At 36.8% G+C, this 16884-nt stretch overlaps 1 protein-coding gene across 4 annotated transcripts in view; it reads right to left on the bottom strand.

Moving 5' to 3' along the window:
- Window positions 1–559: 559 nt before the first annotated feature.
- Window positions 560–16884, bottom strand: part of LOC125141408 (myocilin-like) — a 19516-nt gene continuing 3191 nt past the window's right edge. Inside the window, exons 1-6 of one of the 4 annotated variants that reach the window (XR_007140778.1) lie at window positions 11200–11375; window positions 10528–11033; window positions 7081–7142; window positions 6672–6849; window positions 1043–1159; window positions 560–609 (exon numbers count right to left, since the gene is read on the bottom strand). Coding sequence is in view for 1 of the 4 variants with exons in the window: in XM_047814829.1 (XP_047670785.1) it covers window positions 10595–10960 (366 nt within the window). In the remaining 3 variants the exon portion in view is untranslated. Of the gene's footprint in view, window positions 610–1042; window positions 1160–2701; window positions 2861–6671; window positions 6850–7080; window positions 7143–10434; window positions 11034–11199; window positions 11377–16884 lie in introns of those variants that run through there. The other 3 variants (XR_007140779.1, XR_007140780.1, XM_047814829.1) reach the window with 3 other exon arrangements.

The following is a 16884-nucleotide window of genomic DNA, read 5'->3' as shown; positions in this document are numbered from 1 at the left end:
CACACACATTACACACAACACACACATTAAACACTTTAAACACAACACACACATTACACACAACATACACATTATACACATTACACACAACACACACATTACACACAACATACACATTAAACACTTTAAACACAACACACACCATGACACACGGGGAAACACAACACACACAGGACACACAACACACACAGACACACAACATACACAGGAAACAACGGGAAACACAACACACACAGGACACACAACACCACAGTGACACACAACACACACAACACACACAGGACACACTGGAAACACAACACACGCAGGACACACGGGAAACACAACACACACATTACACACTTAAACACAACACACACATTACACACTTTAAACAACACACACAATTACACACAACACACACATTAAACACTTAAAACACAACACACTCATTACACACTTTAAACACAACACACACATTACACACTTTAAACACAACACACACATTACACACTTTAAACACACACACACACACACACACACACACACACACACACACACACACACACACACACACACACCTTGAATATAGAGTCCAGCTGATTTGTGCTGATGTTTGATTTTTGTGGTCTGTGAACAAACAAAACCCATCATGTAATATGGACTATATGTATTCATAGCTGCACAAATCACACACTAATAAATACACACACAGATATTTAACACTATACTCTTAACACAATACACTGATTTCAGGATTTCCTAACTGACACCAACATGTTTAGAAACAAATGTTTGAATAAATGAATAAAATCTTTATATAGTCATTAATGTCCCAGGTATAAATGTTCTTCTGTAGCACCACAGACCCTCCAGCTCAGGGACTGCAGACTGAACTGAACTCTTAAAGCACTTTTCCTCACTGCCAGTCCGAGAGCTGCAGCACTGCACAGTTTAGTGTTTTACTGCTTCAACACCTGATAAAGCTCATGAAGGGCTTCATAATGAGACGAGTGAGTTTGATCAGGTGGAACACTGCTGTAAAACACCTCACTATACTGACCTCACATCAGTAGAACTGTCTCTGTCTCTGAAGTTAAATGGACGTTCTATTGACTTGTCAGTCTTCATGGACACACAGCTGGGTTCTGGTGAGTCTGATCTCTTTCCCTCCATCATTCTAGAACAGAAATATCAGCAATAATTAATACTCAGCACTGTTAAACAATGTGTTCATCATTAAACACCAATAATTCCATCTTTTTAATTCAGATCCAGTCTGTACACTTATTCAAACAGGAGACAGGCTTCATAAGTCAGGAATTACACTGATATCAGGAGTCCCAGTCACAGCTAACTGACTCAGCTGGGTCTTAAAGCCTGTAGAGTTCACTGACACAAAGCTCTGCTGCTCTTATGCTCCACATTACACCGTCCTTTTTACTCTTCTCTCAGTGAATGATTTGTCTAAACTGTTCTTAGATCAGATCAGTGATATATTCACTGCTATTAAACACCTTAAAGCAAAGTTGACTTCCTGTGTTAACTAGTGAGTGTTTAGAGATACAGATGTGTTCCCATGAGACGGTGTGTATTTATTACTGGTGAATGTAAAAGTAAGTCACCTCTCGTCTTTCTTTAAGTCCTGTTTCCCAGACCCACTCATGTTGGAGGTCATGTCTCCTTCTCCAGATTACAGCAGGACACACGTTTACTTCACTCCAACATCGGTGTGTTAAATTAAACCCTGAATCAGCACAGAGTTCACTTACAGGAAATAGTCACGCTATCAAGTTATAAAACAACCTGTGTACATTAAAGCTTCAGTACAAACCCACAAAACTCTTCTGTATCTAGTGTCACTTCAGTGTGTTTATATATTAGAGCTTTAGATACTCACTGTGTTTTTACTCCTCAAATCTTTTACTGTTCACTCGTCACTAAATGGAGCTGCTGATTTTCACTCTTACTCACACTGGTCTAACTGGTTTGTCTGGTTTATGCTGACGTGTGTGTGTGTGTGTGTGTGTGTGTGTGTGTGTGTGTGTGTGTGTGTGTGTGTGTGTGTGTGTGCATGCGTGTGTGTGTGCTTGCGTGCGTGTGTGTTTCATTCTTGTTTATTTATCTTTTTGAAACAATAATGTGCACACGTCAAGAGTTAAAATAACATCTCTCTCTCTCTCTCTCTCTCTCTCTCTCTCTCTCTCTATCAATCTAACTAACTAACACATACACAAGATATAATAAAATATGCAATAGTGACTATACTATGTTCTCTCTCATTCATGTTCTACCGCTTATCTGAACTTCTCAGGTCACGGGGAGCCTGTGCCTATCTCAGGTGTCATCGGGCATCGAGGCAGGATACACCCTGGACGGAGTGCCAACCCATCACAGGGCACACACACACTCTCATTCACTCACACACACACACACACACTACGGACAATTTTCCAGAGATGCCAATCAACCTACCATGCATGTCTTTGGACCGGGGGAGGAAACCGGAGTACCTACAATATGTTATCATACTTAATAAGATATAAATATTTATTAAAACACAAATGACTAAACAAAGCACAGAGTTCACTTACAGGAAATAGTCACGCTATCAAGTTATAAAACAACCTGTGTACATTAAAGCTTCAGTACAAACCCACAAAACTCTTCTGTATCTAGTGTCACTTCAGTGTGTTTATATATTAGAGCTTTAGATACTCACTGTGTTTTTACTCCTCAAATCTTTTACTGTTCACTCGTCTCAAAATGGAGCTGCTGATTTTCACTCTTACTGACACTGGTCTAACTGGTTTGTCTGGTTTATGCTGACGTGTGTGTGTGTGTGTGTGTGTGTGTGTGTGTGTGTGTGTGTGTGTGTGTGTGTGTGTGTGTGTGTGTGTGTGTGTGTATGTGTCTGTGCATGTGTGTGTGTGTTTGTGCACTAAGGTAAAGTATAAAGCTAAAGTATAACATGCACTAATGCTGCTTACAATAGAATTCACACACAATGTGATTAAAGCTGAGCTTTTATACTTTTTTACTGTGGCCAGTTAGATTTGGCTGTCAGGTTTGGTTGGCTTTAGACGACTACCATCTTATTTCACAAACACTTCTCGGTTCCCACGAATATCTCGCCGTCGACTCTGTGTGCACTGCTAATGTCTTTTTTTCCTCTATTCTCATGGTTAACACTTCCATATATGGTCATGTGGTTGCAGTAAACTTCCTGCAACTTGTCAGGCTGTGATTATATAAGACTGAAGCTTTCTCTTGCCGTGGAATTCGGCAGCAAGCTATAAAACACTGCGCGTGCAGATACTCTCAGTAATACACAGTAGGCTTTATAACCGTTCACTACAAGAAAGTTTACAGTAAAATAAACAATATTAAACTAATCAGCTCTATTACATGAGAACACACGATTAGAAGTAAAAGAAAAGCATTTCATAATTTTCTTGAACATTCTGAAAATACACCATAACACAATGCATCATAGTCTTCTTTTCCTTGGGAATCTTCTTCCAGCTGTCTAGGTATACCCTCGGTCTCTTTTAAACACTCATACTCAAATACTCTTCAACCAATTCTTCAACCTTTTGTATTTTTACATCAATTTTTCTTTGTTGATTCACCTTACATTTCGCTTTTCTTTCCCTATTTCTCCTTCTCTTTGTATTATCTATGTCTGTCTGTTTACTGATGGATAAGTTAATAATTGGTCGTGGTGTACCTTTATATTTATTATCATTTATTTGCTGAGAACCAGTATTAAGAGAACCAGTGTCAGGTATGTAGAGTCCTGTAACTCCATCCTGTACATGCCGGTGTCTGATAACATCTCGTGCATGCTGCTGGCTCTCAACAATTTAGATTTGTTCTTGTCTTAGTGCCACTGCAGGATGACTGTGCATGTTGTGGATTAACCTGCTTGCCATCAGCAGAAGCAGAAGTTATTGAGTGGTTCCGCTTAAAACAGATGTTTTTGTAGTCCTTAAATGTCTTAATTATGTATTCAAATACAAACAGAGAAACTTAAGAAGACTTGTGTAAAGGAAGAATATATACACACATACACACACACACACACACACACACACACACACATATATATATATATACACACATATAAAATCACCACGACTTCCATTATAGCACTGCACTTAGTCACTCTATTAGTGACTCGAATTAAAAAAAAATAAAAAAATAAAACAAATGTGTTGTTGTGAGGTGTGGACTCAGGGAGGGGGATTAAAGGTGGTAAACCTTTATAATCCTTGTAATCAGTTAACTCTCGATTATCCAAATATGATAAGAACCAAAGCTGGGGAAAATTTTATATGGTGTGGGGATTTTAATGCACATAATTCACTTTGGGGTAATACTTGCACAGATAATAATGGTAGGGTAGTAGAAGAGAAGAATATGCTTTAGTGTGTTTAAATAACAGGAAGGGTACTAGATTCAATATGAGGGATTCTTCTCTGTCATGTACTGATCTAACAGTCGTCTCTGGAACTATAGCATTAGAATGTAAATGGGAAGTACTAGAGCAATCTACATTGGGAAGTGATCATTTTCCAATTTTATGCAATGTGGGACTGGAAATTTATCAACAAATAAAACAATGCCAAATAGATGGAGATTTGATAAAGCCGATTGGGATAAATTTAACAGGGTATGCATCAATAGAATGGTGAATTATAGCTTAGCTGGTGATATAGATTTGTGTTCTGATCAATTAATTACAATTATTATAAATGCAGCTGAAGAATCCATTCCTAAATCAGAAGGTAAAGTAAGATTGAAAATTGTTCCATGGTGGAATGATTAATGCACTAAAGCTGTTAAAGATAGAAATAAGGCCTTTAGAGAGCTTAGGGAAACCTTAATACCTATAACTTTAATTAGTTATCAGAAGAAATGGGCTCAGGCAAGGAAGATAATAAAGCAAGCTAAAAGGAAGTTCTGGCATTCATTCTGCTCCACTATAGGAAGGGAAACCCAAATAGGAGAGGTATGGGGTGTCCTCAAAAATGGTTGGGGTTTATAGAGCTCAGAATATACCAGTACTAGTAGATGAAGGGAAAACAGCAGTGACCCAAGAAGATAAAGCCGAAATGTTCGCTTCCACCTTTCAAAAGGCACACAGCTCAGATAACCTAGTAATAAATTATAAAAGACAGAGAGAAGAAATATTAAAGCAAAATCGAGATATTTTTAATAAAAACCGATGCTGCTTTTAATTTGTGGGAACTTAAAAGAGTCTTAATGAGGGTTAGAAGTACTGCTTTATAGATAGAATCTGCTATACTATGATTAAACAGATTGATGACATAATACTTAAAGTAATATTAGATCTTTTTAACAAAATTTGGAGGGAAGGACAATTACCGCTATCACGGAAGCAAGCAATTGTAATCCCGGTTCATAAACCAGGGAAAGATGCTACTATAGCAGGAAATTATAGGCCGATAGCTCTGACATCTAACCTCTATAAAGTAATGGAAAAAATGATCATTAATCGACTTTATTATTATTTTATTATATATTGGAAAGCAAAGGATTAATGGCTCCTCATCAATATGGTTTTCGACCAGGTAGATCCACCCTAGATACATTAATTAGATTAGAAACTGATGTTAAAAAGGCACTAGCAATGAAAGAGGTGTTAGTGGCAGTATACTTTGACATCGAAAGCATACGATATGATGTGGAGAGAAGGATTGCTGTTAAAGCTACAAAGAATGGGAATTGAAGGAAGATTTTCTAATTGGGTTTTAAGTTTCTTACAATTACAATAAATACAATTTCTGAGATGGTGTAGGTACACCATGGAACACCACAGGGAAGTGCCATTAGTTCTTTATTATTTAACATAATGATTAATGATGTATTCGACGGAATTCATCTAGGGATTTAAACAGCTTTAATGTATATGCAGATGATGGGGCAATGTGGAAGAGGGGAAGAAACGTTACCCTACCTCACTAACTTAGTTTAAATTAATAATCACCTCAGATTTACGTTTCCACACTAACTTAGTTTATATTAATAATCGCCTCAGATTTACCTTACCTCACTAAGTTTCTATTAATAATCACCTCAGATTTACGTTACCTCACTAACTTAGTTTATATTAATAATCACCTGTTTTACCTTACCTTACTAACTTAGTTTATATCAATAATCGCCTCAGATTTACATTATGTCAATAACTTAGTTTATATAAATAATTGCCTCAGAGTTACATTACCTCACTAACTTAGTTTATATCAATAATCGCCACAGATTTACATTATCTCACTAACTTACTTTATATTAATAATTGCCTCAGATTTATTTTATCTCACTAACTTAGTTTACATTAATTGTCGCCTCAGATTTACATTATCTCACTAATTTCTTTTAAATTAATAATTGCCTCAGTTTAACTTTGCCTCACTAACTTAGTTTATATCAATAATCGCCTCAGATTCACCTTACCTCACTAACTTAGTTTATATCAATAATCGCCTCAGATTTACGTTACCTCACTGACTTAGTTGATATTAATAATCGCCTCAGATTCACCTTACCTCACTAACTTAGTTTATATTAATAATTGCCTCAGATTTACTCTACCTCACTAACTTAGTTTATATCAATAATCACCTCAGATTTAATAAAATAAAATAATAAAATAAACAAATCACCTGAACGGCTTCCCAGGCGGCTGGAACACCAAATTCCCTCCTCTGAAGCTGTAGATCTTTCTGTAGTCCCTCCTCTACCGAACCGATCCTTTATCGCCATAGCAACGATACTCCAAAGCACGTCCGAGGTAAGTCCCAACTGGTCCATGAATTCCTCCCAGTCACATCGTTAACTAAACTAAAGTGTAGGAAAGCAGTCAGATAGTCAGGAGAATTAGCGTAGCTTCGGCTGTCTGTGCAGCAGACTCAGAAGAAACAAGTCGTAAACTTTACTCTTGTACACATTATATACACAAATAAAAGTAGTAATAACACTCGGTCAGACAAATACAGACGCTTTAACACACTTTGTCAGTGGTTATTTACTCTATATATTAGCCTTAAAACTCGCAGGAGACAAACAACAAACCTCTCACACCGATCTGCAGCTCTAAACTCCACCCCTTCATCCAATCATAATTCTCAGTATACCTGCAGAGGCGGGAATAAGAAGGACAAGGGCCAATCAGAAAGAAATGAACTAACCTGCTGGGCAAAGCCACGTTTTTAGACAGTGTATTACTAACAAACTCTTAAAGGGGACGTGCACAATTATTTTATCACAAAGACACAGTTATGATATTATATGAGCCACAAACAATCATAAATGCCCCATTACATGAAAATAAAAGAAATGATACTTAATATAACCCCAGCTGGGCTACACTAATGTTTCGGTAAATATATAACATTTGTTTTGAAACAGTTTTTGAAAGTGGTGTTTACTGAATTAGTTTAGTTTCTCTACCTCTCATGCTGTATATCTGTTGTTTTTTTTCTTCCCCCATTAAGGGAATTGTGCGAGTTCCTGTACCGTGTCAGTACGCCCACAAACTGGCCTTCCTGGTCGGTCAGAGCATCCACAAAGAGCCCAACGTCAACCTGGACGACTTTCTTTACTATTTGTAAAAGGTGTTCTGTGTTGATCAAGAGAAGAATTCTTATTAAGAATTTATTTGCAATTTGCAAAATTTGTTGTAGGTTAAAAGTAAAATGCAGTCTTCGAGACTGAAGCTTGTTTGTTTCAAGAACAATTTAGTGTTCCTAACTTGTTTTTTCTTGTACTAAAATAAAAGCCCCTTGCCTGCTGATTGCCTGAACATGCCCACTCTTTGCACTTTTGTGGTCGTTGAGGTGCCATTACTTAAAACATAAAACTGATCATATAAAATACTTCTAGATAATTGCCTCAAACATTTATTCTGCAGTTCTTAATTATTTAAGACTATTTAGTGGTGAATAAAAACATGTTGTTTCTGGTTGTTTTATTGCATGTCCAGTTGATGGTGTTCTCTCACAGCTTTTAGGATGGTATGAGTTTTAGATGGAGCTGCTGTAATAAACTTTGTCTAATAAAGTAACCAGAAAGTTTACAATGACAAAGTGAAATGAGGACCACAGATTCAGTTTCAGTGTTCTGTTAAAAATATAATGCAACAAATACTCAATTATTCAAATAAATGTGTGATTAAATTATTAATAAACTATATACTGACTGCCCCATTACACCTCTGGTAACCCCTTTAACTAATACTCCTAGCACTCAAGTTGCACTCTATTTGTAAAGAGGATATGAATCGTACGGAAGCGTATTGCATTCACTCAAGGTAAAAAAATTCTACTTTGTTTTTATGAATTAATGAGTTAATTATCTCAGAATTATGAGAATAATCTTCATGAAAAAATTATTTTGCTCCGTTTTTCTGAATTAATGAGATCCCTTAAACTTAAAAGGTGGGACATGTTTACTATCATCCAATCCACCTAAAATAGAGCTCCTGGCAGGATTTTGAGGGATCTCATTAATTCAGAAAAACACAATTCATTTTTCTTTTTTTATGAAAAAATTTCATCAATGCACTTACATAGAGAGTCAATGGGGCTGTAGTCATAAGGGGACAGGGCTAAGTATATCTGGGTGTCATCTGCATAGCTGTGGTAAGTGATTTGGTTATTTTTCATTATTTGACCAATTGGGACAATATACAAATTAAAGAGAAGCAGTGCGAGAATTGAGCCCTGTGGGACTCCACATGTCATGGATGTCCACTCAGATTTATGGTTACCTATGTTCACATAGTAACCTCTTCCTTTTAGGTATGATTTAAACCATTTGAGGACCATCCCAGAAAGCCCTACCCAGTTTTCCAGTCTATGTAAGAGTATGGTGTGATCTACCGTGTCAAAGGCAGCACTAAGATCTAGTAGCACCAGCACTGATATTTTACCCGAATCAGAGTTTAAGCGAATATCATTTATTATCTTTATGAGCACTGTCTCTGTGCTGTGATGCTGGAGGAAACCAGATTGAAAATTGTCCAGGTAGCCATTTGAATTTAAGAATTTGTTCAGCTGATTGAAAACAACCTTTTCAATGATCTTGCCTATAAAAGGAAGATTAGAGATTGGTCTGTAGCTAAGTGTGGTTTTGTCTAGGTTACTCTTTTTTAGGAGAGGCTTAACAACTGCTGTTTTTAGGGACTCTAGAAAAGTGCCTGTGAGCAGAGACGTATTTACTATTGTTAAGAGGTCAGTTTCTAAGCAGTTAAGTACCTTTTGAGAAAGGATGGGGGGGGGTGTCAAGGCTGCAAGTTGATGCTTTAAGATGTTGTACTGTTTCTTCCAGGGTTTTTATATCGATTATGTCAAATTCTGAGAAAATGACCAGTTTTTGAGGTTGTTGTAGTGAGGTCTGACTGACCACATTACAATATGAGGCCGTATTGATTGCCATTCTGATATTACTGATTTTCTCAGAGAAAAAGGTTGCAAACTCATTGCATTTGTTGTCAGAGAGCATTTCACTAGGAACTTGATTTGGGGGGTTTGTTAGTGTCTCTACAGTAGCAAAAAGAGTGCAAATGTTGTTTATGTTGTTGTTTATAATGTTAGAGAAGAAGATCTGTCTAGCTGTGCCTAGTTCTACATTGAAAGCACGAAGACTGTCCTTATAGATGCTATAATGTACTTCAAGTTTTGTTTTCATCCGTTCAGCTTTTCTGCATGTTCTTTTCATGCTCTGTACCGCTGTTGTGTTTCTCCAAGGTGCTTTATGTCTGCCAGTGATCATCCTGACCTTTACTGGAGCTATACCATCAATAACATCTTTAACTGTTAAGTTAAAATTTTCAAGGAGAACATCAACAGAGTCTGCTGATATGTTTGGCAACATTGATATAGCATTCATAAATACCTCACTGGTGTCTTCATTTATGAACCTTTTTTTGACATAGACAGATCTAGCATCAGTGGCAGGACAGATCAGTAAATCAAAGTAAACACAGAAATGGTCAGATAGCGCTTCATCCTTGATAACAGTGGATGGAATGTTTAGACCCTTGTTAATGAGCAGATCAAGAGTGTGTCCCCTATTGTGTGTAGGACCTTACACGTGTTGGGTCAGATCAAACGTGTTTAAAACATTTAACAGTATTGTTTTCTGCATTGTCTATATGAATGTTGAAATCTCCAGCAATAACAAAATAATCAAATTCAGAGGAGATTGGTGATAAAAGTTCTGTGAATTCATCAACAAAAGTTGGGGTGTATTTAGGAGGCCTATAAATAATTGTTAACAGAATGCGTGGTGTACCTTTTAGAGCAATACACAAATATTCAAAAGACTGGTAATCACCAAGTAACACTTGCTTGCATTGAAAGGCATCTTTGAATAAAGCAGCTATTCCTCCACCAGAAGACGTTTTGGAAGCACTTATGTTATCACTGTATTTGCAGTTGAATCTATTTGCCAGAAGATGGCGCTAAGTTACACGATGTTATAAAAGTTGGGTTGTACAGTGTACAGTCTGCCACACACCATGAAAGCGTTCGCCACTTTGTTCTTCTGGATGTTTGTCTCCCAGCTTCTGATCACTCTCAGGTGTTCAGGATCCAGCTGTGAGATAATGACGGCTCCACGAGGCTCCGATGTCGGTGTAGCCACCCCAGGAATAAGGATACTGGCTGTGGAATCCTGGGTGTCCTGGGAATCCAGGCCACGATGTTCTCGGTGGCAAGATCATAACGCAGCTCTGTCTGCGTCGGTAGTAAAGCGATCTGTGGTACACGGTGGCCCCGGGGCTCCCCATCGACTCTGGTAAAAGCAGGACCTTGGTGGGGTAACCACGGGCGAGCTGCTCCAGGTTTTCATAGGCGTACAGTTCTCGTACTTCACTGCTCACAGTGTCGATGCACCACACCGTGTCTGGCCCATACGGAGCTCCTGGAGACTCTGGGTCCTGGAACCACATTCCCTATTTTCCTGTGATGCTGGAGCCTTCTGATGGGTCTCAGGCTCACCGACAGAAACAAGTTCCCTACAGCCTTTTATACATAGAATAAACAAAACAGATATTTATCATAAAAATCAAGTTGTTTGTAGGCACATATCAAATTTCATGTCTATGGTTTTTTTTAATGTCTGGTTGCTAATTTATAGATTTAAAGCCATGTTTTTATTTAACAGTCTTCAAAAATGAAGCTGTCAGACCTGCATTGTCCTGAAAGTTCTCCTGGACTTTGGGAGGAACTGGAACTTCAGACACGGTGATTAAAGCAGATCTGATGTGACAGAAAATAAATATCAAACATATTTAATTGTAAATTTTTTATTCCTTACAATTTCACTTAGACTTTAAAGACATGTTTATGGAAGGAGTCTCCAGTGTCAGTGCTTTGGAATGGTCAGAGTGAAGTGTTTACATACAGAGAGAGAGAGAGAGAGAGAGAGAGAGAGAGAGAGAGAGAGAGAGAGAGCAAGTGAGACAGAGAGAGAGAGAGAGAGAGAGAGAGAGAGCGAGCGAGCGAGAGAGCAAGTGAGAGAGAGAGAGAGAAAGAGAGAGAGAGAGAGAGAGAGAGAGAGAGAGAGAGAGGAAGAAGAAGAAGACTGAGACTAGAACAAGAACTACCATATTGCATGGACGTTCCAGCACATTAAATATAACTATAAATGGATAAACTGTAAGTTGTTTAATTTAAAACTGTTGTGATGTTCTAGAAAATGTTGCTCTAGAAAATTGTTGTTCTCCTTTAGCTAGAGAGCTTTACTACACACTCTTACACACTTTACTACACACTCTTACACACTTTACTACACACTCTTACACACTTTACTACACACTCTTACACACTTTACTACACACTCTTACACACTTTACTACACACAGAATGAGTATTAAATATGAATATAGAATACATGACTGATCAGTTATGTGTATAAAGTGTGAGAAGTGCATGGTAGTGCTAATAACAATATTGTGTAATATGCTTTTGTACAATATACAGCAGCAGTAGTGTGTGTAACATATACGGATGGTGTGATGACTGACAGCTCTGATAATGCAGTACTTATAGATATGAAGCAGGGAATATTAGTATGGTGGGTTATTAATCAGGGTGATAAGGGGCCTGGGGAAAGAAACTGTTCCTGTGTCTGGCAGTAAGCAAAGCTCTGTAGTGTCTGAGAGAAGGAAAGAGCTGAAAGAGGTTGTGTCCAGGGTGCTAAGGGTCAGTAGTGATTTTTACTACCCGGATTCTGGTTCTTATACAAGTCCTGGGGAGTGGGCCGGGGGGGCCAATTCTTTTTTCTGCTATTTTTACAGTGTATTTTGCAGTTTGTTTCTGTCCTGCTTAATTGCTGCTCCAAACCAGATGGTTATGGATGTATTTGCACAGGACAGATTGAATGACTGCAGTGTAGAAATGCATCAACAGCTCCTGTGGCAGACCGAACTTCCTTAATTGGCACAGAAAGATAAATGGATCTGTTAACGATATGGGTGAAGATAGGAGCCAGTTGGTCAGAACATGCTTTGAGACAGGATGGAGAGACCCCGTCTGGGCCAGGAGCGTTCTTTGTCTTCTGTCTTTGAAGGAGCCGATTCAGATCCTCTTCACAGCTTGAGTGCTAGGAGTATTAGTTAAAGGGGTTCCCAGAGGTGTAATGGGGCAGTCAGTATATAGTTTATTAATAATTTCATCACACATTTATGTGAATAATTGAGCATTTGTTGCGTTATATTTTTAACAGAACACTGAAACTGAATCTGTGGTCCTCATTTCACTTTGTCATTGTAAACTTTCTGGTTACTTTATTAGACAAAGTTTATTACAGCAGCTCCATCTAAAACTCATACGATCCTAAAAGCTGTGAGAGAACACAATCAACTGGACATGCAATAAAACAACCAGAAACAACATGTTTTTATTCACCACTAAATAGTCTTAAATAATTAAGAACTGCAGAATAAATGTTGGAGGCAATTATCTAGAAGTATTTTATACGATCAGTTTTATGTTTTAAGTAATGGCACCTCAACGACCACAAAAGTGCAAAGAGTGGGCATGTTCAGGCAATCAGCAGGCAAAGGGCTTTTATTTTAGTACAAGAAAAAACAAGTTAGGAACGCTAAATTGTTCTTGAAACAAACAAGCTTCAGTCTCGAAGACTGCATTTTACTTTTAACCTACAACAAATTTTGCAAATTGCAAATAAATTCTTAACAAGAATTCTTCTCTTGATCAACACAGAACACCTTTTACAAATAGTAAAGAAAGTCGTCCAGGTTGACGTTGGGCTCTTTGTGGATGCTCTGACCGACCAGGAAGGTCAGTTTGTGGGCGTACTGACACGGTACAGGAACTCGCACAATTCCCTTAATGGGGGAAGAAAAAAAACAACAGATATACAGCATAAGAGGTAGAGAAACTAAACTAATTCAGTAAACACCACTTTCAAAAACTGTTTCAAAACAAACGTTATATATTTACCGAAACATTAGTGTAGCCCAGCTGGGGTTATATTAAGTATCATTTCTTTTATTTTCATGTAATGGGGCATTTATGATTGTTTGTGGTTCATATAATATCATAACTGTGTCTTTGTGATAAAATAATTGTGCACGTCCCCTTTAAGAGTTTGTTAGTAATACACTGTCTAAAAACGTGGCTTTGCCCAGCAGGTTAGTTCATTTCTTTCTGATTGGCCCTTGTCCTTCTTATTCCCGCCTCTGCAGGTATACTGAGAATTATGATTGGATGAAGGGGTGGAGTTTAGAGCTGCAGATCGGTGTGAGAGGTTTGTTGTTTGTCTCCTGCGAGTTTTAAGGCTAATATATAGAGTAAATAACCACTGACAAAGTGTGTTAAAGCGTCTGTATTTGTCTGACCGAGTGTTATTACTACTTTTATTTGTGTATATAATGTGTACAAGAGTAAAGTTTACGACTTGTTTCTTCTGAGTCTGCCAGAACTTCCTTCTTCCTTGCTTTGTGTCTTTGTTGTCTTTTATTACTTTTCTCTCATTTTGCTGCATTGATGTCACTTTGTCTCTTTATTGTATTGGATGAGATTGTCACATAAGGATAACCAGATGTTGGTGTTATGGCAGTTACTCCACTCTTAACATTTCTATCAACACACCATGAGGGTTAATAATGCACTAAAGTAATGTCAAATAAACTAAAGGAAATGGGGACACTGTTGTATGGAATAAAGAAAGTGAATGTATCTGATTAAACCTGTGAAGAAGAGATCCAGAAGGAAGCTGATACAACAACAGGAGGAACAGACACTGTACCTAGACAGTTGGATAAAGACCCATCATCTTGCTGAAAGAAGTTTATAGAATTGTTATAAGTTTTCTTTACCATTTATACGAACTTACGTAATCATTTGTCTGCTCAAGAAATGATGTAATGTTCAGTAGCATGTTTAAATGTCAAGATAGAGAGTAACATTGAAAGCTTGATGTGAAATCACAAGGTTTTGTGTCAGCAGTATAAAAAACACAGTCGGCATAAAAACACACAATCAGCAGCGGCAAAAAACCTGAAGAACTAATTATATTTATATATGTATATTTATCTATATACATTATTTTCACTTATATTTTCATATTTTATATAGTTTTTTATACAGTTGATACTTTTTTATTTATTTATCTCCTTTTAGTTTATTTTTTTTATCCTAAATTGTGTTCCTTTTTTTATGCTTATATACCGGACAGATGTAAAAAGCATGTCACTGCATGTCGTACCCTGTATGTACGTGTATGTGACACATAACTTTTGGTTTTTAACTTGGAGACTGTTTCTTGGTTTATTTTATTTTCTTCTACTTACACTAGAATTGTTTGATTATTTGAAGCAGATTTTATTTGTAATTTGACTTTACATATATTACACACATTTATCTGTATTACACTGCTTTTAATAAAAACAAGGCCTCCCATTGTGAGGATCCTGATAAGACAAGAAGGTCTAAGTCTGACTCCTTCATCTAAAGATACAAACAATAGATTAGGTAGAAGAACTTGAAGAGGACCGAGGGACTTGGAAGGACACCTGCGTTCAAGGTAAGACCGACTCTGATAGTTGATCTTGTGTTTTCAATACTAACCCAGTTAGGTAATAATAGTGTGGAAGGTTTTCTACACAATCCCAAAACAAGTGTCACTGAGGGACACGTACGTCAGTATAAATGACTTCAGGTGTAATATCTTTAAACATGTCTGACTGATCTAACATTACAAAAGTAAGAATGAATGAAAATAGCTCCGTCATTCTTTTTCTAGTTGTTTTTATAAAATGAGATCATGGCCTTTTACAAGTAAAAAAAAAATACAGACACAGAATTGCTGCAGTAACGACTTTATTTGCAAAAGGACATTTTTACAACAAGATATACAAACAGAAAAAACACCGGAATTATAATAATAAAAAAAAACTGCATTTGGCCACATTTGTGCTAACGGTGTTAAGAATTTAATGTTAAATGTATTGAAAAAACTGTCACAGTGATTGTAAAAAACTGTATAACCAAAAGGTGAAAAAAGAGAGAAAAACTCCAGGGCTGCAATGATAATAAAAAAGAATAAATAAAATACATTCTACACATTACTGTACATGTGTAGTTGTTCATTATAGTACATTACAGTGATGGTTCTAGTCTGCGCTCTCTCTTGCATTTGGCCACAAGTTCTCGTCAACATCACCTTCCACCTCCACGCAGATAAAATCTCCTCTATGGGGTTTAAGAAAGGGGAGCATGGAGGCAGCTTAGAGATATAGTGAAAAACTTGCAGGACAACGATTCACTTTATTTTATGTACAAGAAATGTAGAAAACTTTACAGACAAAATCAGATGTAAGGAAACAAGTTTGAGTATCATGAGTTTTTATTTTTTAAGACTGGAATAATGTAGAAAGGGGACAAAGTGTATGGGTTCTAAATACAGAACGTTTAAAGAAAAAACACTATGATTTTAAGATTAGAGAAATTATAGAAAAAGAAAAAGGAAAGGAAATGAATGAGGAAGATAATGTTACATTTTTAATTAAATATTTTTATTTAAATATCGGAAAGAAAGAAAGAACGAAAGAACAAAAGAACAAGTAAAAGTACATTTTAAAAAATATAGAGAATGAATTGTTCAAAGAGAACAAAAATATAAAAAAGGAAGGAGAAAGAACGAAGGGACAAAATGAAGAAATAAAGCAAAATAAATGGTGGAAAGAGGAAAAAGAAGTTAAATGATATAAAAACAAGATGCAACCAAGATAAAAAAAATGTCATGAGGAAATTAAGAAAGAAGAAATAGAAATATAGAAAAATAGATCAACTACAAAAAAGAAGATTCCTTTAATGTTTAAAGGGATTTTAATAAAGATTATAAAAGTGTTTGGTGAAAAGGGTTTGAAAAGAAGAGACTTTTAAAGGAAAAGAAATAAATCAACATCACAACTGTGAGTCAATCATCTGTGGAGAAACTAATCTGAGATCCAATTAAAGAGGTAAAAATAATGTGTAAACATCTGTAACACATGGATGTGTATTTGTGTAATCAGTGTGATGATGTGATGATATCTCTGTGTTGTGTGTAGATGCTGAAGGATTTGACTTTGGATTGTAAAAGATGTTAAAGTGTGAAGTTGTAGCTGAGAGGATAAAAGGATGTGATCAGTCACAGTTATTGTTATGGATCTTCTACATCTGAATATGAATGATTCAGCTCCCAAACTGCTGGAAATGTGGGACGTGTTCTAACGCTTCACCACCATAACTGCTTTATCCTGGAAAAAAGGTCTGAGGAGAGACTCCTGTCATACACCAGACCTGGTGAGTGTCTTATCCTTAATGCTGAAAAACACAACAGGACAGAATTACAGACAAATTT

Source organism: Tachysurus fulvidraco, chromosome 1, assembly GCF_022655615.1.
Source record: "Tachysurus fulvidraco isolate hzauxx_2018 chromosome 1, HZAU_PFXX_2.0, whole genome shotgun sequence".
Classification (NCBI taxonomy): Eukaryota; Metazoa; Chordata; class Actinopteri; order Siluriformes; family Bagridae; genus Tachysurus; species Tachysurus fulvidraco.
Note: the sequence above shows the minus strand (reverse complement) of the source record. Positions and strands in the feature narration are given on the sequence as shown.